General features: G+C 42.5%; 1 protein-coding gene across 5 annotated transcripts in view; it reads left to right on the top strand.

The window, feature by feature from the left end:
- WDR59 (WD repeat domain 59) overlaps nucleotides 1–22,850 on the top strand; it is a 73,616-nt gene that overhangs the window by 11,508 nt on the left and 39,258 nt on the right. For 3 of the 5 annotated variants that reach the window (XR_002777161.1, XM_023523138.1, XM_011379924.2), the window contains 8 exons: nucleotides 3,319–3,454; nucleotides 6,877–6,962; nucleotides 8,009–8,089; nucleotides 10,280–10,317; nucleotides 13,461–13,549; nucleotides 16,431–16,547; nucleotides 19,332–19,409; nucleotides 21,598–21,754. Coding sequence is in view for 4 of the 5 variants with exons in the window: in XM_023523138.1 (XP_023378906.1) it covers nucleotides 3,319–3,454; nucleotides 6,877–6,962; nucleotides 8,009–8,089; nucleotides 10,280–10,317; nucleotides 13,461–13,549; nucleotides 16,431–16,547; nucleotides 19,332–19,409; nucleotides 21,598–21,754 (782 nt within the window). In the remaining variant the exon portion in view is untranslated. The remainder of the gene's footprint in view (nucleotides 1–3,318; nucleotides 3,455–6,876; nucleotides 6,963–8,008; nucleotides 8,090–10,279; nucleotides 10,318–13,460; nucleotides 13,550–16,430; nucleotides 16,548–19,331; nucleotides 19,410–21,597; nucleotides 21,755–22,850) is intronic. The other 2 variants (XM_023523140.1, XM_023523139.1) reach the window with 1 other exon arrangement.

Below are 22,850 nucleotides of genomic sequence, written 5' to 3'. Positions count from 1 at the left end.
CATATCAAAAGTCAAGTAGCATTACAAGGCTTATATTGTCAGACAGCAGAATCGTATCTCACCTTTTGGCCACCCCTGATCCCACCCACCAGAAGCAACTACTTGAGACTCCTTTAGTTGTTTCTTTTGGATTACCTCAATTTTTCCAAACAGTATATGTATAGTGCTGTGTCTTGATTTATCCATCATAGCTATTCAGATCGACTTTCTGCGGTAGAAAATGAGGATTTAGCACTTTTACTTTGCTCTGTGACTCTTGCATATATACCTGTCTCCCCCCCTCCTTCCAATATGGTCATATAACAACAGTTGTTGAGTCGAATTGGTATTTGGAGTTCTTTTTCTCAGTTATTGTCGTGAGGTCCTATGCCATTCTGATTCTGGATTCTGTATGTGACCTGTTTTTTCTCTTTGAAAGCTTTAAAATCCTATCTTTGTCTGTAGTATTATCTTTATCTCCAGTGTGTGTGAAATTTTCACCATGATTGCTTTCATGTGGGTCTTTTTTCATTCAATGTGTAGGGACCTTCAGTGCCCCCCCCCCTTTTACATTAATGCTTATTTTATCTAAACGAATAGAAATATAACATATACTTAGCCTCATATAGCTATATTAACAACCCATAAAATACTCTCAGGTGCCCTCCAATAACTGTGTTTCAAATGTTAGCCTTCTTAGCATTTACTGATGTGGATATTGCCATTCGTAGCATTCTAAGAGAAAATAGGGTTACGTGAATGGAAATCATGCAAGTGTTTCTGTTTTGGGGTGTTCTTAGATATGATTGCATTCATATTATTTTTCAGCATGATTTTTTCCAGCATGATTTTAATTGAAGCTCACCATTTTCATTTTCTTATTTGAACTTTAAATATGTATATAAAGTATATACTTAACTGAATAGATTAAATAAATTTACAGACATACACTTTGTGGTTACCATTCAGATTAAGATACAGAATAATTTTTAGCACCTTGGGTGGCCCTTTCGGTCTGGAAATCTGTGTCTTTGATAATTTCCCCTCCTCTATTTCCTCTCATTCTTTCTGGAGCTATTGTTAGTTGTGTCACACATCCTGTACGGGTTCTCTTCTGGTCTGCTTTTGCATTCTGGTACTTTAACTTCCAACCCTTCTACCGGATTTCAACTTAAATTTTAATTTCTAAGAGCTCTTTTTTTGGGTCTCTGTTCTTTACATTGTCCTCTTTTGCCTCTGAGAATATTAATTCTAGATTTTTTCTTTCCTTTCCTTTTTCTTTTTTTTGATTGTTTTGGTCTGTCTTTTAGATTTCCTCTGGTGGCTGATCCTCGTGGGCTCTGTTAATATTAGAGAGTGATGGAATCTGTTCACCTGAGCGGTGGTGGGGTTCACTGTAGGGTGATCCGGTGGGAACCAGGCCCCTTTGTAAGAGGGTGCCCAAATGCCATTATCCCCAAGGTTTTGTTGTTATTATTTGTTTGCTTTTTCTTTCTTGAGTTGGTCATTTCTTCCTGGGAAGATTCCTCTTGTCACTAGTCGCTGTCTGAAGACTAAAAGCTAAGCATTGTGAGTGCTGAGCCGGGAGAGAGGCCCGAGGGTCTCACATCGCACTTCACGTCCCGTTCTGAGCGCAGCCCCTCTCGTTTACTTTGCTGTGCCCCTTGTCCCAGCCCCCAGCTTCTCTGATATCATTTCTCTGAAGCACATCACCCACCCTCCGCTTGGGTGAAGGAGAATGGGGAGGCGGCCATCTGGCTCTGTGGGGTGTGCTTAAACCACTCTCCGGAGCGTTCCTTCAAACAAGTCTCCGGTTTTGTATTTTGTTCTGCTTTTGGTTGTCCAGCCCTCTCTCTCTTCCTCTTGCCCGCAGCCCGCAGCCTGCAGCCCGCAGCTCCTGAGCGGGCCGGGCGCTGTGGATCAGCTTGCTTCTCATCACTTCTCTGCAGACACTTGGGCATTAGCTTCCTTACTCTAGATCAGTTACCATTTATCCATCTGCTTTTCATTGCCTCTTTCATTTTCTTTGTTTTTGTGGGTTTCTGTCTTTTATGTTCTTACCCTTATTTTAGTGGGTCTTCAGAGGGGGCCCGAAGATAAACACATGTTTAATCAGGCACGTTTTCCCCGAAGTTCCCACTTTCTGTTCTGTATTTGCTTCGGAATGTCTGTGACTCTCCTGTTGACACACACCCCATATGTATAGCCCTTAGGCTTTTCCTGTTTTTCGTTCTAATGGCAAGATGCCAGCCTGCCTGCCATAGGACTCGGTGATTCCTTTGGAGGAGGTCAGAGGTTCCAGATCTTTGTTCTGCAGCAACTTTCAGAAGTCCCAGGAGTTCCGTGAATTTGTGTCTTACCTGTGCGTTCTTTCATAACCATCCCTCCTAGGGTTTCTGCTGGAGTTTAACATGCCACCTTAACTTTCCGTTTCCTATCTTTTCCAAGCAGGGACTTTATCTTTTTCTTCATTATTAAGCCCACTTATCTTTGATATCCAGGGCCTTGGAGCGCTCTCCAGCAATGAATCAATGGCTGGCTGATGGTTGCTGAAATGTTGATTCATACACCAAGGATTTTTCACCTAAAAAAAAGAAAAATAGGTGAACATAGAGCATCTCTGTTTTCAGTTCCTTTACATTGATTGGCACCAAGAGCATTATATGCACTTCATATGTTATTTTCATTATTATTATTTTTCGGTTATTATTTCTACCCTCTTGATAGACTTAATTTAGTTCCCTTTCCAGTTGGCCAGCTTGCAAGGGAATTTGAGATTTTTCTATAGGATATTTGGCTAAGCGATAAGTGATGTGTTTAATTCAGTACACATTTATTGAGTACAAAGCACTCTGCTTAGTGATGCTGGATTGGATGTACAGAGATATTCGAGACATGGTCCGTATTCCAAACACTCAGTTGGTTTGGGACGAGAGCCTGAGCATTAGCAGTTCTGCTAGAGATAAATACTGCTGTCGAAGTGCAGACCATGTATTAGGAGTAACATAGAAACGTGACTGTCCTAACTGGGGGATTGGAAGAGGCTGGGGGAGGGGCAGGGTTTGAGCCCCGAGTGCAGTGGGAGGAAGTCAGACTTTCATGGATATGGTAGGGAAGACCGTCTCCAGAGGTAGATTCTCACAGGGATATGGCACCCGCTTGTCTAACGGCCACCTTGAATTACTCTTGTCACTTGTGTGCCTTTCAGAGGAGATGAACAGTTGTATATATCTGGGGATTTTTTGAGCACTGCTTGCAAACCACATGTCATTCTGAATGTGCTTTTCTATCTCAATGCTAATGCTATTATATTTCATAATATCGATGTTGTTTTCCTAGCCGCCGATTCCTGTACATCGTTAATCTAGATGCCCCTTTCGAAGGTCACCGAAAGATCTCTCGCCAGAGCAAATGGGACATTGGAGCTGTGCAGTGGAACCCTCACGACAGCTTCGCGCACTATTTTGCAGCTTCGGTGAGCTTACTTAAGGAGAACAGGAAAAGGCTTTTAAGTGTGATCTGGGGCTGGAAGCTATATATCTTATGCAGAGAAGAGAATGTAACCCTCGTTTCTCAGGTGAAAAAGAGGTGTGGAAGGAAGATAGAGACAAATTACAGATGAAAAAAATATATGAAAAGGTTTTGCTGGTGCTATAGGTGCCAGACCTTGTGTTTCTAAGGATTAAATCTACATTTTGGAAGAGAAACATTTCCATGTCTGATGAGAACCTGTTTTCATTAGCAGCAATGTAACTAGTCAGTGACCATGAAAGATATTGTAAGGGGAAACTAGTGAGCTGGTCTGGCATTGATCTTCACTGCTTTCAGAGGAATTAGAAGGTTCCATATACCCTTTCACTTAAAGGAAGGGGTTCTTTTTTGATTGGGATTCATTAGATCAGTTGACCGTCTGAAAATTTTATGTGCCTGATTATGTGTGAATTTTTCCAGGGAAAAGGTGTATACATTTTATTAGGTTTTCCAAGGGATTCATGACCGAGAGAAAATTCTGGGCATATCATCTCTGGTATCTTTCATCAGATTCTCTGTCAGCATTCTGTTCTCCTAGAACAATAAGAGATCTCGATCTTTGGCTCCTTTTGCACTGGGCCAGAAGGACAGTATCTATAGGAACCTTTCTTATTGTCCAGCAGATGTGACCATTCATAGTGCTATCTGAGGCTGTTCTTATTGGGACTGACAGTCCGTGAGAGGAAAGCATCTGAGAAAAGAGTGACGTTGTCAGCTCTTGAAGGAACCTTTCAAAAGCTGCTCTTCCCCATCATTTCCATAATAATATCTGACTACCTAACTTTAACCGTGGGTGTCTGAGCTTGAACCGGTTTGGGGACTGTTCTGAAGGGGAAGGGGCGAGTCAGTCTGCTGCTGTCCCATTCTCCACCTCTTTCCTGTGTGTTAGGAAGGATGCTCTTTTTGTTGACTGATGTCTCAAGGCCCTTTAGCTCCCCTCTCTACTCAGCCTCTCATTTGGTTTAGGGTTTCTCAACCTTGACACTATTGACAAGTCAGGCCAGGTAATTATTTGTGGCGGGGGCTGTCCTGTGCACTGCGGGAGATTTAGCAGCATCCCTGACCCCTACCTACTAGCATCCCCTTCTCTCCCCTAATTGTGATAACCCAAAATGTTTCTAGACATTGTTAAATGTCCCCTGGGAAGCACTGATTTAGGCTGACCTGATTGGGAAGCACTGATTTAGGCTGACCCCTTAGTACTCGGTCCAAGTGAATTAACACTGCATTTATTTATGAGTGGCGAGAAAGACAGCCTTTTTTTTTTAGGATGATTATTTTAAAATGAAAATATAGTGTCGTTTATTGCGTTCACAATGTTGTGTTACTGCCACGTCTATCTAGTTCCCAAACATTCATCACTTCAGCGTCAGACCATTTACCATTAAGCAGTTTCTCCCCATTTCCCCCTCCCACAGCCCCTGGCAACCACCAATCCATGTTCTGTCTGTATGGATTTATCTGTTCTGGATAGTTCATATAAATGGAATCATACAACACATGACCTTTTGTGTCTGGCTTCTTTATCCATGTTGTAGCATGTATCAGCACTTTATTCCTTTTGTCTGAATAATATTCCATTGTACGGATAGACTGCGTTTTGTTTATCCGTTCTTCCACTGATTGATGTTTGGGTTGGCTTTTGTGCATAGTGCTGATATGAATATGCGTGTACATGTACTTTCTGAGTACTTGTTTTCAGTTCTTCGTGGTATATATCTAGCAGTAGAATTGTAGGGTCAGATGGTAAGTCTGTGTTTAACTTTTTGAGGAACTATCAAACTGTTTTCTACAGTGGCTGAACTGTTTTATAGTCCCACCAGCAATGCACAAAGGTTCCAATTTCTCCTCATTTTCATGAAAATTAGTTATTTCCTGTTTTATTATTGAAAAATTTTTTTAAATGATAGCCATCCTAGGGTGGCAGTGGTACCTCACTGTGGTTTTGATTTGCATTTCCCTAATGACTAATGATGTTTAGCATCTTTTCACGTGCCAGGTGGCCATCAGTATATCTTTTTTTGGAGAAATGTCTAGTCAAGTCTTTTGCCCATGTTTTAATTGGAATTGAGTTACTTGTCTTTTTGCAGTTGAGTTATAATAGTTATTTATATACTTTTGTTATTAGACTCTTATCAGGTATATGATTTGCAAACACTTTCTCTAGTTCTGTAGATTATCTTTTTTCTTTCTTGATAATGTCCTTTGATACATAAAAGTTTTAATTTTTGATAAAATTCAACTTGTTGATTATTTTTTCTTTTTGAGCCTTAGTTGATTGAGTCTCAGTTGCCTCATCTATATGAGACGTGCTTCATCTGTCATGGGCGATGACACCACCGGTGTACAGTGTGGTGGGAAGGAGCAGAGGGCAGGTTTCCCAAGGTGCCCAGTTCATAGACTGGCACTAGCAAACCCTCTGGAAATGGCAGATAATATTATAAATGAGGGGACTTTTTTTTTCACTTCTATCCCCAGTGGAAGCTATTTCGAATCCTAACCTTTTCACAGGAATTTTACCTATTTAGAATTGGAATCTGGCATTTCAGGATAAAAATCTCAGAACTCTATATATCTATCTGACTCTGAGCTGTAATGAAAATCGGTTTTATATATATCAGTTCAGAAATTATTAAATGGCCTATTAGTAATCTTTATTCACTTTTAGTTTGTTTCATGAGCTCATGATTGTTAGGGAGCTTTTGCTGGTTTGTTTAAGTGAAATATAGTTTAATCAAACCTTTTTCTTCTTATCTTTTTCTGTTGTAGTCGTGGTTTCTTCTGGCCCATTTTCTCTGTATCTTTCTGCTTAGATCTTTAAGAAATTCCATACAGACCAGTTTAAAGAGTCTGTGTAATTTTGCCTTCTAGGACACCCCTTTGGTGGTGTTTCTGTTTTCTTTCTTGTGCCTCTGCTTTATAAGTGTGGTAGATAGACTCTAGGCATTTGATAATGGGAAGAGTGAGCTGAAAAAAATCTAGTGCGACAGCAGCCGGGGAGATGGGTGCGTGACCTCCAGAGCGGGGAGGAGGTTCTCCTAGTGGTTGGGGGACAAGTTCGTTACCATAACTCACATACTCAGTGGTGCATTTGTAGCTTCAGCTTAGCTGAAATTTTTCAAGACGGGTTCATTTTGAAGATAGCAGTGCCTTTCTGTTTTGAAATTCAGAGTCCTTGTACTGAGCTGAGGTTAGCTCAGATATTAATCGTACGTATTTCCGATGGCTTTTTTAAAAAGTTCAACCTGTAGGATCGTTGCAAGTTGCTTTCTACGTGGCTCCCCCTGCTCGGCCTCGCGCAGACTGGCGGGAGAGCGTGAGTCCAGCTGTGCTGCCCGCTGCCTTCTTTGCCTTGTTTCTTTTCAGAGTAACCAGCGGGTCGACCTGTATAAGTGGAAGGACGGCAGTGGGGAGGTTGGCACAACCTTACAGGGCCACACTCGTGTCATCAGGTAGGCGCCAGCCCTCCATGGTTCCCTGGACTGTGTTGCTTCGTCACAACCTTCTCCACAGCTTGACTGTCTGTGTCGTGTTGGCCCCGGGTGGCTGTTAGGTCGGAGGCTTGCCCTGAGGTGATGGCTTGGACAGCGAAGAGCAGCTGGTGTTTGGGAACCAGCATCTGTGCAGTGTTAACCCCGATCCCAGAAACTTAGACAGGTAGAGCCTGGCCCAGAGTACAGATTAGAGCTGATCTTTGCCTCAAGAGGGAGACAGAGTTATGCCAGAGGCGTCCCTCAGGTCACAGTCGGCAGTGCCCACGAGTACAGAGACATCGGGGCAGCCTCGTGCTCTTTCTCCGACAGCCGTGGGAGCCTGCCTCATAGGCCATTGTCCAGCTGCACAGTTGCCGTACACTTGTGGCCTTCCATTGGCTTCTGGAGTGTTCCTCGACCCACCCTTGCCCTGGATCACTGTTTCTGGGTGGGGAAAATTTGTCCTGGGAGGTAGCAGCAGAGAGCGCAGGAGTGGTGAAGTGGACCTGAGGAGTGATGAGAAAGGCTAGATCCTCAGCCTGTGCCAACTGTTCCTGTGGTAACTGCCTTTCTAGGGGGGAGGGCACAAGTAAGGGGACCGGAGGCCTGCCCTTGAAAGCCATATGGCAACGTGGCAGTTTCCCACTGCTTTAAGAGATGTGAGGTTTACTCAAGGTACCTGTGGTTGAGTCTGATTTAGAACATGGTAAGTTAAAAATTGCTTTATGTGTTTTTCCTTTGTTTTGTGTGTGTGTGTGTGTGTGTGTGTGTGTGTGTGTGTGTGTGTGGAGTTGAAATGCTCCATAGCTAGTGATGACAAAGGGAAGAACCTGAAAGTTTCCTTTGGAGCTCAGTTAAATCTTGTTCATTCCCAAAGAGCTTTGGAGACTCTCAGCTTAAACCATATTGAGAGGCCCATTCACAGAGACTTTCTGAAGCTACTAGAGACTAAATCTGCTACTGCTTTGGAACCAGACTGAATTTTTTCTCTATGTTGTTGTCCTGTTTATTTCCTGTATTCCCAGTGACTTGGACTGGGCAGTGTTTGAGCCAGATCTCCTGGTTACCAGCTCCGTGGACACCTACATCTACATTTGGGATATCAAGTAAGAACAATTAAGAGGCATAACCACTTGGTTGTGGGACAATCTGAGACCTTCGTCTTAGAGATCAGGTGTCTTGGTTTGGTTTCCCCTAAATGAAGACCCCGAGAGAGGGGTACGTGATTTAGGAGGTGAGAGAAACTCCATAGGGGGATGGAAAAGAGAGACAGGATCGAGAGGGCCACAAATAGAGGGTGCATTATCCACCTGGGTACCATTGTGAGCAGGTGAGGCTTAGCCTTACTGGGGACCACTAGGTACTAGTGTAAAACTCCCTCCTCAGAGGAGGGAGTTCCACCCCTGAGGGCAGGAAGTGGGGGTGATGTCCACTGTCAGTCACTGGTTACCCCCGGGGGCCTTAATTCCCTGGCATTTCATTCTCGTCACAAAGGTTTGCAAAAGGGGCTTCGCGAGCCAGACAGATCCTTTGGCAAAGACACACAGATCCTGGCATTTGGAAGTCAGGCTGGAGTTTACTGAAGTGGCAAGTGAGGGTGGAGGGATTTTGATGGTCAGACACACTTCTGCTACAGCAGGCAGTGCTACAGACACGTCTGCTCAGATCTTTACTTGCTCTTTGTGAGGCTTCAGTTCCCCATTTGTAAAAGGGGGCCGAGAGCCGCCTGGTAGGGTTACTCTTCATGGAGTGAAGAATAAAGAGCGCCCGGCCTAGGGCCCGGCGTGTTTTAAGTTCTTAATAAATGTCTATTCCCCTCTCTCTCTGTAGAGAAAAGTTCCCTTTGCTGTAACAGAGGTGATGATCTAGAGGGTCTAGTCTGTAGAGTTCCCCAGATGGGACACCCTTTCCCCTCACGAGGCTCTTGTGCTCCGATATGGCAATGGATTTGTGCGATTTTACACTGAAAGGTGGAAGAAAACCCGGGCATTGAGGCGTGACAAACCTGACAGACCAGCGAAAGGGATTCTTAGGGAGTAAGGGTGAGTCTGCTGACTTCTGTGTTCCATGCAGATTAGCGCTTCAGAGGTGATTAGTTAAAGGCAGAGCCTGAGGAAGCAAAGAACAAAATCTGGGGAAATGGAAGAGAGAAGCTCTTAAAGAAACAGACCCTCCAGGGAGCTATGGGGCTGGGTTAGGATATGCTTCATTTACATGAGACAATTGTTTTTATAACTTAAAGATGAAAAGACACAGAACTGACAATTCCTTTTCAGGTTTTCTAAATAGTTAGCGGGAGCTGCAGATGGGCCTTGTCTGGCCCTCCCAGCCCTAGGGTGCCGCTCAGTTCTGTCATTTCACCATTTGTAGTTAACCATAAACCTCTCCAAGAGTCTCCCGTTGTATCTAGGAATAGGTTTTTTTTTTTTGTTTTTTGTTTTTAGTTGTTATAAAACATAAAATTTACCGTCCTCACCATTTCGAAGTATACAGTCAGTAGTGTTAGTATACTCACATGGCTGCGCAACACATCTCCAGAATGTTTTCATCTTGCAGAGCTGAAACTGTTGTACGCAGTAAACAACAACCTCTCAACCCTCCCGCCCCCGCCAGTGGCCCCTGGCGACCACCGTTCTACTTTTCTGTCTCTGTGAGTTTGACTACTCCAGGGACCCCAAATAAGCAGGATTGTACAGTACTCATTCCTTCAGGACTGACTTATTTCACTTGGCATCAAGTCCTCAAGGTTCATCTATGTCGTAGCACGTGGACAGGATTTCCTTCCTTTTTAAGGCCTAATGACGTTCCATCGTATGTGTATACCACGTTTTGTTTATCCATTCATCGGTCACGGGCACTTGGGTTGCTTCTACCTCTTGGCTGTTGTGAACATCCAGAGTAGTTTTCCACTCCACCTTTGAAATGCTGTTGGGGAGGTTCTTGCACAGTTACGCCTCCATGACCGTCCCCTTGTTCCATTAGGAGGAATGACACCAGGAAGGTATTCTTTTGGCTTTTTCCTCTCCTACATCAGAGTCACCCAGGCTGTGCTAAATCATGTAACTCATTTTCTGTGGATATGGCTGTATGATTTGAAATTCAGACTTGGCCACAATTGAAGTGACTGACAAACTTCATCTACCTGGAAAGAGATAGGCTTCTCTTTACACTCTTTTTAAGGCCCTCCTATTCCTACTGAACTCTAAGTACCCACGGATAGGAAAGTGAAGAAATGCATGCAGAGGTGGATGATGGCATATGAATTGGGCATTTGATTTCCTACTTTTATATTTCAGAGACACAAGGAAACCTACCATTGCACTGTCTGCCGTAGGTGAGTGTATATTCCCCCGGCTTGTCTTCATTCCATTCCTTCCATCCCTTCTCTCACACTGACCACCCCACACCCCATCTTCATCATGGCTGGGTGGAATTATAAGTCCCACATTGCAAGGGGCTTGCTTCAGGCTGCTCTTAGAATTTAGAGTCAGGACTGTTGTTGATTTTGGTCAGGAACTTACGTCTGAATTCAAGGACAGGAACCAAATTGGTGTGTTCTATTGTAGAAACTTTCAAATGTTTATAAAAATAGAGGAAAATGAACTGCCTTCTGTTCATCGTCTAGTATCACAGTCGTCAATGTGTGGCCAATCTTATCTTCCTCCACCCACTGTCCCACCGCCCCACCCCATCCTCTTGGGGATTATTTTGAAGCATTATTTTAAATCCTCGTTATCATCATTTCATCAACAAATATTTCAGTAAGTATTTTTGTAAGAGAGGAATCCTTTAAAAAAAACATAATCACAGTACCATTAATCTACCTAAAAATATTAACAATAGCTCTTTATTATGAAATATTTAAGCAGTATTCAAATTTCCCCAAATCTCTCTCTTTCTCTCTTCTCTTGGGGTTCTTCTTCCTCTCTTTTTTTGGTTTGTTTGTTTTTCATTCCCTGCAGTTAATTTATTGAAGAAACTAGGTTGTTTGTTCCGGTGGTTTCTCTACAATCTAGATGGTGGCGATTGTGTCTCCATGGTATCATGTCATATGGATGCACTGAGTCTTCGAAATTACTTTCTGATCTGTTTTCATTGCTCAGTTGGAATTGACTATATTTGGGATTCTGAACTGGAGCTTTCGTGGAGTGTTCCCGCTACTTCCTGAAAATTGAACTTGGGTATAGAACCTGGTGTACCTTATTCACCGTGATGAAGCCCAAAAACTTATATTATCTGGTTCTTAAATACTGTTCCTTTGTATCTTCTTGTTACATTTGAATTCCCGTTTGCTGTTTGTTCCAAAATGATTACATGATTCTTCTCTTTTTCCCCACACCTCCATACTTCATCATTTAAAGGCATTTAGCATCACGACTCTATTAAGCAGCCAGATTGTCTGTGAGGTTAGAGACTATGTCTGTCTGATTCGGTGCTATAGAACAAGGTCAGCATGTGTGCCTGACCCAAGGGAATGCTTCATAAATATTTGATACTTGGATGTAGGAATCAAGCACTGTGCCTTTGTGCCCAGGGCTTAACAGTCCTTGTGATCTGATGTCCCCCCACCCCCACACTTTTAGGCACTTATAGTCTCAGACGTAGGATGGTCCACAGACGTTGCAGAGGACATCCATCTGAATAAAAACACAAGCAGTCTGTAACTGCCTCAATCACGTTCCTCTGACTTTGTCATTTCCATGTAACAGGTTTCTAAGTTAGATTGGTCATAGAGGAACCCTATGAATAAAGGCAGTTCTTTTTTTTTCAGCCCACTTATTCTAATTGCTTTCTTTTCTGTTATAGATCCTTTAAAAAAATAGAAATAGGAGACTTCTTTCCTTTTTGCACCTCGGCGAGGTTTCTCAGTGATAGGAAGGCTGCCCTGGGAGAAAAGAGGCAGCTGAGAGGCTTGTGGACCTTTGTAGGCTGCCCCATGTAATCTTCCCTGAGAGGTGCAGCCTTGGATGCTGCTGCTCCCCACATCTGTGGTCCCCATCTCTCCGGGAGTACCTTGTTCGTGCCTTCGGAGTAGGGCGTCAGTGAGAGCATGTCTGGGTATGCTCCAGAGTGTTGTTCTCTGTGTCTGGAAATCTTACAGGCTGGGACCTCTGTTTGACCCTGATGTCATGACTTAGCAGAGCAGGGTGAATGTTTGGGAGGTTTCCTGGTCTGATAGACCCCACGCTCCCCCACTGGGAAAAGTGTTTTCTCGGAACTTATCAAAGCACCATCATGAGGAAGTGGAGCAGGCTCTTCTTACTCATTCTCTAGCTGATATGTTTTCTTGCCAAAAAACCAAAACAAAACTGGGTCTCTTAAGTAATACGCTCGCTTCCTTCCTTCATCTTAAGGGGTCTCCACCACTTGTGCTTGAATGACTCAAGGGAAAAAAAAAGAACAGACAAACAAATATCCTCACCAAAACCAAGAAAGGATAAATCCTGGGTCTTAACTCTATTTCCTGTTAGATCCTAAGTCCTTGCTTTATCTATCACACTCTCTCGACTTCCTGGGTCAGATTGTTCTCCAAAACCCTGGATCTACTATGGTGTCCCCAGTAATAACCACCCACCAAAAGGGAGAGGCGTCAAAGCAGAATGTCATGTGTTGTCTGAGCGGAGGACAAGAAGAGGCGGGAGGGAGGGTGGGCCATTGTTTGGTTCTTAATTAACCCGATTATTTTTAAGAGACAGCTAGAATTACTGTTATAGTCCAGTTTTCCAAACGTCTCAGCCCCTTCTGACATCTTACAGTGCGCCTCCTCTCTTAAGTTGCTCCTTTTTCATTGTTAACCTCTATGTATTGGCAGAGTTGGAAAGGCCTGAGTTCACACGGTGCCAGGGTGTCCTTTGTGCTGACTCAGCACAGGGCCGATGGCCATGTCTAACTGCTGATGGGGAGATGGGGGTAGGGGTGCACATAACCTTCTGAGGGCAGAATCGGGCAACACTGGAGCTTATTCATCTAGCTTCAGCTGTGGGCTTTGTTCTTTCTAGACTGTCTCTCTAAAAAAAAAAAACAAAAAACAAAAACAAAAAAACGGGGTTGGGGGAGGAGCAGGTGCTGAGCTGAGGCTCTCCTGGTTGGGAGCGCAGGCATGGTCTTCGGAGATGATGAATGAGGAGCCAGGTTGTGCAATGAGTCAATTACCAACCTGCAGAGCCATGCTCACCCTCTGCTTGCTAAGAAACTACATTTCCCCCGGATGCTGCTCTGAGATAACCTATAGGTTTTTTCCTAAGGGAAGTTATTGCCTCAATTATGTGACTCTGATCCTGTTCCCATGTGTTATTTAATTCATTTATTTTTGGGGCTTCATTTTCTCTTTAATGATGGAGTTGGTGCAGTCAGAGAGACTTGAAGGGTTCTGTGCTTATTCAACTAGAACTCATTATCCAGCTCCCCTGGATGTGCTCCCTCTGGTTCTGAGGTTGTTGAAGGCAGCAGCTTTCTTCCCCTGATTTTTCTTTGCAGCGGGTGCCTCACAGGTCAAATGGAATAAAAAAAATGCCAATTGCCTTGCCACCAGTCATGACGGGGATGTGCGCATTTGGGACAAGCGGGTGAGTAACCTCTCCTTCTCCCCAGCTGGCCTTCTTTCCCTCCCAGAGGGTGAGAAGAGGATGTTGTTATGAGTAGCCAGGCTTGCCTCAAGAGTGTAGGGTGCCCTATGCAGCGTGGTAAATTGCCATTTTAAGATCATCGTACCAGATAACATTTGCTTCCTGATCAAACTGGTGTTGAAGGAAGATAGGGAAGCGAGGCATTATGATTGGTGGTTAAGAAAATGAACTTGGCCTGACTGAAGTTAGATTCTCACTTTGCTACCTCCTAAGTATGGTATCAGTTGAGCCACTAAACTTCTCCAGGCCTCTGTTCCTTTATCTTCAAAGTAAAGATGATAATAATAATGAGCGTATCATTGAGGAGGTCAAGCCTGGGGGACTGGACACTAATCTAGTATGGTCAGCTGCCCCAGACTGCAAAGTGAAAAGTAGTCCTAGGATGTATACCATTCAGAATACCTCTGGTATAAACCATCGAGGGAGGGTCCTCAGTACGTTCATATTCTCCCTCAGAAGCCTAGCTGTGCCATCAGTCCCAAGAGGGCCTGCAGACCATGTGTTCTCCCTGCAGCAGCCTGTGTAACTGACAGGCATGAAAGAGGTGCCAGGGTCCCAGGCTGCTCTGTAATGGAAAGTCTGTTGGAAATTTGGTATGTTTGCATCAGTGAAAATAATGACACAGGGAATGGGCCTACCCCATCGCTAACTGCCAGAGGGAATGACGTAGAGAGTAATTGGCTTCTGTAAGATCTGGGGTATAAATACTGCTTCTTGCTGTGTGAAACCTGAGGCTAGAGATCCTCAGCCTCTATGGGGAGCACCTACCTTGGGTTTTTTCTGAAACTTGTTCAGGGGCTGTCCCAACTCAGGTGCAGACTGGAAAGCCTCAGCTTTGCTGCCAGCCACCCTGCTCTCTTCCCCTTCTAGCCGGCAGTAAGGTCTCAACAGTTGGAGGGAGGGGAAGGAAGTGAAGCAGAGATTGGGAGTTGGCTGGATTAGGTGCCAGGACCTTCTGGGGAGGAAGTGTTGGTCGAAGCCCTCCGCCTTAGGTAGCTCTTAGGTGAGAAGGTGATTTTATAAGTAGAGGTTGGACAGGTACATCTTCCATATGTTAGTTTTTGTCTCTGTCCTTTTAGTCCAGTGTGGTAATTGCCATTCCCCCCCACTCCTTTATTTCTTATATTGATTGGTTTTATTCCTTTTGTTATTAGTATAGCATTTAAATATAGCAAATGGTTTAAATAAAGTGTTTGGTTATTTGTCTTTGCTATGGACTGTTTTCAGAGCCATAGGCAAATAAACAGTTTGGTATTTAGCCATGAACTCTGTCAATACCTGTTTTCCTTATCTTGTAGAAATGTACTGCCAAACTCTTCCTTCCTAGTCCTCTCGTTGGTCCGCTAACAACCCTGACTTCCCTCAGCAAGCCTTTTATCTGTTTTGTTTAAAGGGTTTTAACTTTATTTTTGGCTATCAATACTTAGGGATTCTGCTCAGATGGATTGTAAAACTTGTTGGTCATATTTTTACTACTCTGGCACTTTCTACTGTCATACCAGCACTGGCAGCAAGCATCAGAGACTTTAAAAAGTACAGTATGAGTGATAATGTTGGATTTCATTTCAACTCACACTGACTAATAATACTAATGTTTACTGAGCATTTATTATGTCAGGCATTGTTCTGAGAACTTTATATGTATTGATTCATTACTCTTTATGACTAGCCTTTAAGTAGGTACAATTTTTATCCCTGTTCTGCAGATGAGTATACTGTGGACAGTGTGTTGTGGGATTTGAATTCAGGGAAGCTGGTTGTGGAGACTGTACTCTTAACCTCAGAGACTAATGCTAATTATAGGAGTAATAGATGCTCTTTGTAGAAAATATGAAAGAAAAAGTAAAAATCATTCATCGTCCTATTACCCAGAGACAAATGCTAACATTTTGGTGTTATGCTTTTTTAAAAATATGGCTTATCACATTAAGTACATAGTTATGTATATACTTTTTTCATTTAACATTACAACATATGCATTTTCCCCATGTTATAACCTCTAAGTATAACTTTTAATGGCTATATCATATTGTATCAGATAGTTATACTGTAATTGATTTTAAAATTTAATTACTCTCCACTTCCTATTTGTGTCATTTCTGGTTTTCTTGTGTTCCAGATAACACTAGGATGAACATCTTTTGTATCTAAAGCTTTTTTTGAATTTGGAATATTCCTTTAAGAAAGGAAAACTTTAAATCTCTTGATAAATTTGTCAGATTTTTCCCCAAAAGGTTGTACTACTTTATATGTACACCAGCAGTTACAAATGAAGCCTCACTGAGTATTATTTACATATATCTTCTAATTTGATAGTTAAAAAAGGTCTTGTTTTAATGTATGTTTCTAGGTTTTCTCAGTTTGTTTTAAATATGCTTATTAATCATGTATTATTTTGTGATATGTGTTCATTCTCTTTTTGGGGCCTTGGTCACTTTAAGATTGGTGAGTTTAGCCTCAGGATTGAGGTTGGACCTGTTTGGATGTCACAGCCCCTCTTAGGTGATTGTGAGGAAGGGGAGCAGGAGTCGCAGACCATGCTACTAAAAAGGAAAAGTATCCTTTGTTAAAGCCATGTATGGGCTGGAGCAGAAGGAGATGATGCTCACTGGCCCATATACAGAGCATGCTTGGAGAGCTAGATTAGTCTTTTTGTTGTCATTTTGCTATTTTTAAACAAAACAAAGTGGAGTTTCTTATGGATAGAAGTGGTATCCAGTAGTGTTCTTATATCCCCACTCAGTACTCAGCAAACTGTTATGTGGTATACACTCAATAAGTTCTTTCTAAATTGACAACGCTCAGTGCTGATCCTTTGCAGAAACCCAGTATAGCAGTGGAATATCTAGCAGCCCACCTTTCCAAAATCCATGGCCTGGACTGGCACCCAGACAGCGAGCACATTCTTGCTACCTCCAGCCAAGACAACTCTGTCAAGGTGAGTGGTTCCCACTGGTACATTTGGGGGAGCTGTGTTGGGAGGCATCAGATTGCGTGATAGCACTTTCTTTGGAAGGAAAGCTACAGCATATTAGCATAGTGTGTGCATGTCAGGGATGCATATGCTTCTTGGGGAGCTGGGCAAGTAAACCTGGTTATGTAGACCAGCAGGAATGATATAGTGGCATATATCTGATATGGCTCCTGGACTTTGTTCAGAGAGTTTTCTTCTTTCCCTTTGTGGAAGCAAGTCAGAGACAAAAGCATTTAGAAAGGAAAAGGGATTTACTTGCAAATAAGTTGCCGGGAAGTCAGATATCAGAAAGACTGGCTCATCAAAAAACACTACAGATGTAAAGTAAAGGAGGAACACCCACAGAATTGTTCAGGTTCCCAAGTTTACGATTAGTCTGTCTGGAGTGAAACACAGCAGTTTTCTCACGTGATTATATCTGCAAAATTATGGCATTCAGATATCGGCATTGCGAAAGTCGGGGATAGAGTTGTTTTATTAGACATTCTCTAACTTACAGGAAATGCTCACGGTTTTATGTCTTTCGGTGACCCTGTTATTTTTAGTCTTCATCAGAGTGCAGTGTTTCTTATTGTTTTCCTTTCTGACTGGCGTGTGATGTGCACCCTTGTTCAGAAGGATGCAGGGCACAGAGTCAGCTTCACACTCCAGTTCCTCCTTGTGGTCAGGTCCTTCCACATGGAAGGACCACAGAAGTTTGCTTAGCAATTACTAATTTAATGCCTTGTTTTGTTTATATAGGCGTGTACAATGTCTTTTTTTGGTATGGTTAACAAAAATAGAATCATACACTAAGTCTTAAAAAGTTAACTTCTGTCTTGAGGTTTGTAAATCCCTTAGGGTTGTAATTTACTTTTATGTGCCAGAAGTGGTTTTTTTTTTTTTTGGTTAGTTGGTTTGTTTTGGATTTGGGGATTTTTGTCCCCATACTCCGATCAGTTTGTCTCCCAAGTTCATGAACCGGCCTCTTTCTTTGAGGTCCTTAGGTTTGTCAGTGTTCAGTGACATCTTTACTACCTGTCAGGCTGGGATTCCATAGATAATAAAGCAGGTAACAGGCTAGTTCCATGGATGAAACGCAGTCCGTGTTCCTTACTAGTTAGCTTATAAATTAAATGAAATTTTTGGCATGGTATTTTATTTATTTTACTACATTGTAGGAAGGAAGACAGTTTTTATTGAATGTATACAACAATCGTAAAAAGTAATTTAGAAGCACTTTGCATAATATTCAACCATTGTTTTTAGCAATTTGTAGATAAGGATGAATATGTCATTTCCCCCCTACTTAATCATTTTCTTATGTTTAGCTGACAATTTATTAGCTTATAATTTGTAGTAATAATTTTCATTGTATTTTTATTTTCTGAATTCTGTGGGGTCAGCTGGAACAAGATATCATTGAATGAGTGTTTCACTTCAGTTTATAAATTGTTAAACTGTAAAACTGTTGAATTGAGGTTAGAGCTAGATTAAGAAGAAATAAAAGGATTTTCCTTCATGGCCATTAAAAATAGAACATTAACCACAATGAAATTAGTTCAGATCATTTTTGATAATTGTTGTTTTCCTGATGTTGGTTTAAGCAGTCTATTTTACAAAATTGCCTTCTTCTATACTAAGGGTCCTGAAAATCCAGACAGGAACCCTTCGGTACATCCTGACAGATGTGTGTCTGCCCATGGGTCAAGGTTAGCCTTATTGAGAATCCTGTATCCATGAGGCTGTTTAAGACCCTGGTTCTTTCTTTCTTGATTGAGGCCTTTCTGGTGTTTCCTCAGAAAACTTACTTTTTGATCTGTAGCTCGTAGCACGGAGCCTTCGTCAGCGGTGAGAGAAAAGCCGAAATCACCTGTGGATGGGAGGACGGCATGGCTCTGATTAATTTATTATATTAACCAACTCTTATCAGTGAAACTGAGTGAATTCCCCTATTTATGAATAACATGTAATCATTTCATAATGTTCTACCACTGTTGCCTTGAGAATAAGAATGTGTTACAAACAGGACTTTGTCAGATCCCTAGAGTCCTCTAGTTAATTTATCCCATCAGTTATATGTTATAATTGTCACTAATTAATAAGTATATTTAAATTTAAAAAACCAGTTTTTTTTTTTTTTTAAAGGATTGATTTTGTTAATCATCATGGCAAGTGCCACACCTTCCATGCTGGCAGGATGAATGAGTGTGTACACGAGTGGGTGGTACACAGGCGTACAGCCACCTTTTTCCTGTGTGACCTTGGGCAAGTTACATGGTTTAGTAATGTAGCTTCTTCATTTGCAAAAGAGATTAATGACAGCCATTATATGGTTGTTGTAAAGATTAAATGGGCTGATAATTTTAAAACTCTAAACATCTGTCTGAAATGCAGTAAGTAGTCAGCACATTTCAGTTATCGTTATTAAATTACCCTACATGGTATAAAAGTGATATAGGGTAAAACAATGTCACTCTCACCTTTCTACTGCGAAGATTGTTTCATCGGTAAGCTGGCAGTGGTCTGCCCTGAGGGGTGGTCCTCATGAAATCCGAAAATTCTCCTGTAATGTTTATAAATGTGAAAGGGAGGTGTTTTTTGTGTCTGTGTCACAGGCTCATGGCTGTGGGGGCTGACTGAAATGCACTATTGAGATGTATCTTTAGAGGACAGAAAGCAATGATTTGAAGGCTATGCTTATTACAATAGTTGAGTTTTTTTTTAATGCCATTTATTTCACAAGACATCCTGCTTGCTTTGTTCCAGTTCTGGGATTACCGCCAGCCTCGGAAATACCTCAATATTCTCCCTTGCCAGGTGCCTGTCTGGAAGGCCAGATACACTGTGAGTGTGACACCTGTCTGGTGGTAGGAACCTTCTTCCATCTCCGTGTTCCAAACACAAGAGACCAAAGGCTATTTTCTTTGTGAGGCAGTTTTCTCTTTCTGTCTTGATCTATGGGTGGGAAAGGGATGGTCGTGATGGCATAAAAGGTGTTATCCATTTAAAAATTTGCCCTTGGAATGTTGATAAGCATCTATACTAGAATTGCTAACCACAGCCAGACTGGGAAGCTAGGCAGTGTGAACGCGGTCACTGATGGCGGGGGAAGAGGATGAACTGGGAGCAGAGGATTGAGCGGCTCGTAGTCAGTGGATTGTGTTGGAAAGAACTCTGGCTTTGGATTCAGAAGACCTGGGTTTTAGGCCCAATAATGCCTTTTAATTTTTTCCCTAGCTTTATTGAGATATCATTGACATATAACATTGTGTAAGTTCAAGGTATACAGCATGGTGATTTGATACACTTATACGTCGCAAACCGATTACTACCCATAGCATTAGCTAACACCTCTGTCGCCTCACTTAATGACCATTTATTTCTTGTGATGAGAACATTTAAGATCTAATCTCTTAGCATTAGCAGTTTTTAAGTATATAATACATTATTATTAACTATACTCACTATGCTGTACATTAGTTCCCCAGAACTTATTTATCTAATAACTGGAAGTTTGAACTCTGAATGACAGCTCCCCCATTTCCCTACCCCTCAGCCCCTGGTAACCGCCATCCTGCTCTCTGTTTCTGTGAGTTCAGCTTTTTTAGATTCCGCATGTAAGCGATATCATACAGTATTTGTCTTTCTCTGATTTATTTCACTTAGCATAATGCCCTCAAGGTCCATCATGTTGTGCTAAATGATGGGATTTCCTTCTTTCTCATGGCTGAATAATATTCCATCGCATATAGCAAATCTTTATCCATTTATCTGTTGATAGCCACTTAGGTTATTTTCCTATTTTGGCTTTTGTGAATAATGCTGCAATGATTTATTTAATATTTGTGTGCCCTTGGGCAAGCCACTTGATGTTTTTGAGCAGTGATTTTCTCCTCTGTGGAATCTGAATAATAATTTTTACCATGCCTTCCTTTTTCATTGTGATAAAGTTTACCATTTTAAAGTATGAATTTTAACTCAGTAGCATTTAGAAACATGCACAATGTGCCTTCCTTTTGAAAAATTGTATATGAAAATGCTTTATAAACCATGCTACGAATATAGGGGGCAGGCTATTATCAACCTTCCAACAAATTTTTCATCGCCGCATTGATGGCTGCTGATCAGAGGTAATATACTTCTTTTAACATCAGTTTGAAAGGGAGCACGGGAGTGTATAAAGCTACCTTTATATATTAGGCTGTCACCCTGGGGCATTGTAGAGCATGGAGGATGATTTGGGTATTAAGTGGCTTTTGCATCGGGGAAAACTTGTCAAGAAATCAGATATTGTTCTTATGAATTTAAATACTTCTCTGGATTAATATATTTGCTTTAAAAAAATAAGCGAAGACGTCTAGGGGTGCTGCCCGGAGGGGAGGTAGAGATAAATGTGCTCTTAGGTAACACGGTAGTTTATTTCCCAACAATGTCTAATTATCAATCAAAAGGGCCCCTTAGCTACCTAGCAGATTGGGTGTTGATAAGTAAAACCTGTCAGACCTCAGGCTGGAAGGTTTTCCTTTGAATGGCTGTAGTATTTGGGGCAATGGGAAGGTTATGCTTTGTGTAGATGGCGTGCCCCTGGTGCATTTCCACGGGGCAGGAATTACGCTTGCTGCTCTGGACTTGTCCCCACTGTGTCTTGTGTGCTCACTCTGGGAAAGCACTCAGTAACTCTTAGAGGGAGCTCAGGGAGAGGAGCTAGGATGTGAAACAGTATGTTCCAGTGTGCAACAGTCAGAGCCATTTGCTTATTTTAGAATATTTTAAAAGTTCTCCAAGTATTAGGCTCATCTTTATTTTTTTTTACTTACGGTAGTCCCTTCTAGAAGCAAAGACAAAGTAAAAAAACTAAAAGAAAAGTAGATATGATAGTCAACTTATGGTATATGGAAAGATTTTCCCCAAATGGGTTGGAACCTTCTATCGTCCAATTTATTTTAGTTAAAAAAGAATTTCAACTTTGGTAACTGAAGACGCAGCTAAATTTCCCTGGAATAATGACCTGCTTTTCCCTTTATTGCTGTAGCCTTTCAGCAATGGATTAGTGACTGTGATGGTTCCTCAACTTCGGAGGGAGAATAGTCTTCTCTTGTGGAACGTCTTTGACTTGAACACCCCAGTCCACACCTTTGTGGGCCACGACGATGTAGTGTTGGAGTTCCAGTGGAGGAAACAGAAGGAAGGTGAGTGGGAGAGAAGGCCGCTGCCCGATCTCTTCTGAGCCCTGTTCAGCGGTGACTCCGGGGTTGGCTGGGATCCAGGGAGGAGGGCGCACTGCACCAAGGCTGGGCGTTAGGGACGAGAGAGTCCGGGGCACCACCACCTGTGATTGCAGATGGGTAAGGGGTGTGCGGGCTGTAGTTCTTCTTCCAAGCTTCCTCCTCTTCTCTTATGTTCAGCGCGGTCTCTTTCCCGCGTGGAGCAGGTCTGTACGAAATTGATGGACTTGATGTTGGATCATTTTTAGGGTGGCAAACTCTGGGGTCACTACCCTCAGAAGCATCCAGCAGTTGTCCCTTGCCATTCTGTTGATGAGGGAGACCCTAGGTCATCACTAGTACTGATCACCACATAGTCCCTGTTCACTTCACAAATACATACCTTGCATCCCCTTGAAGATAGGTTTGGCCAGATGACTTGCTTTGATCATGAAACTTGAACAGAAGTGATGCAGTCTCTTCTGGTTTGAAGAATTAACAGCCAGTGTGCTTCTACGCGCTCACTGCCTCTGCCATGGCAAGTGATGAAACTGCAGATAGAGCTGTTCTGGTCAGGAGTGAGGATGAGCTGGAGACGAGGGAAGGCCAGGAAACCCTTGCTTTAAGCAGCTGAGATTTAGGGTTGTTTATTATCGCAGCTCGATCAGCCAGCCCTCTCTGATGCGGGAATCAGGAAACCCTCGGCCTCAGTTTCTCCACCGACTCCCCGTGCAGCCTCTCTTTCCTTGAGATATCATTGCCGTGCTCACTAAATGTTCTACTGAACAGGAGTGTATTTCTCGTTCTTTCCATATCATAGAAGGAAAGGCAGTGGAGTGGTGTGACTTGTCCAGAGCCCAGGAAAGGTCTCTAGTTGACCTGGGATTAGAGCAGATCTTACCCCAGCTTTTTTGTGACCCTCATAAACCTCTTCAGGGTTGTTTTTCAAAAGACTCTTTTGATCATCCTCTTAATTTTCCCATCTTTTATTTCCGTAATCTCTCCTGCTTCTAGGCACATGAGGCTGCTTGGTCTTTATCCCATCAGTTCGCATGCATGACTTCGGCTTTCAGCTTGTTCT

The sequence above is a fragment of the Pteropus vampyrus genome, unplaced genomic scaffold (genome assembly GCF_000151845.1).
Source record: "Pteropus vampyrus isolate Shadow unplaced genomic scaffold, Pvam_2.0 Scaffold379, whole genome shotgun sequence".
Lineage (NCBI taxonomy): Eukaryota > Metazoa > Chordata > Mammalia > Chiroptera > Pteropodidae > Pteropus > Pteropus vampyrus.
Note: the sequence above shows the minus strand (reverse complement) of the source record. Positions and strands in the feature narration are given on the sequence as shown.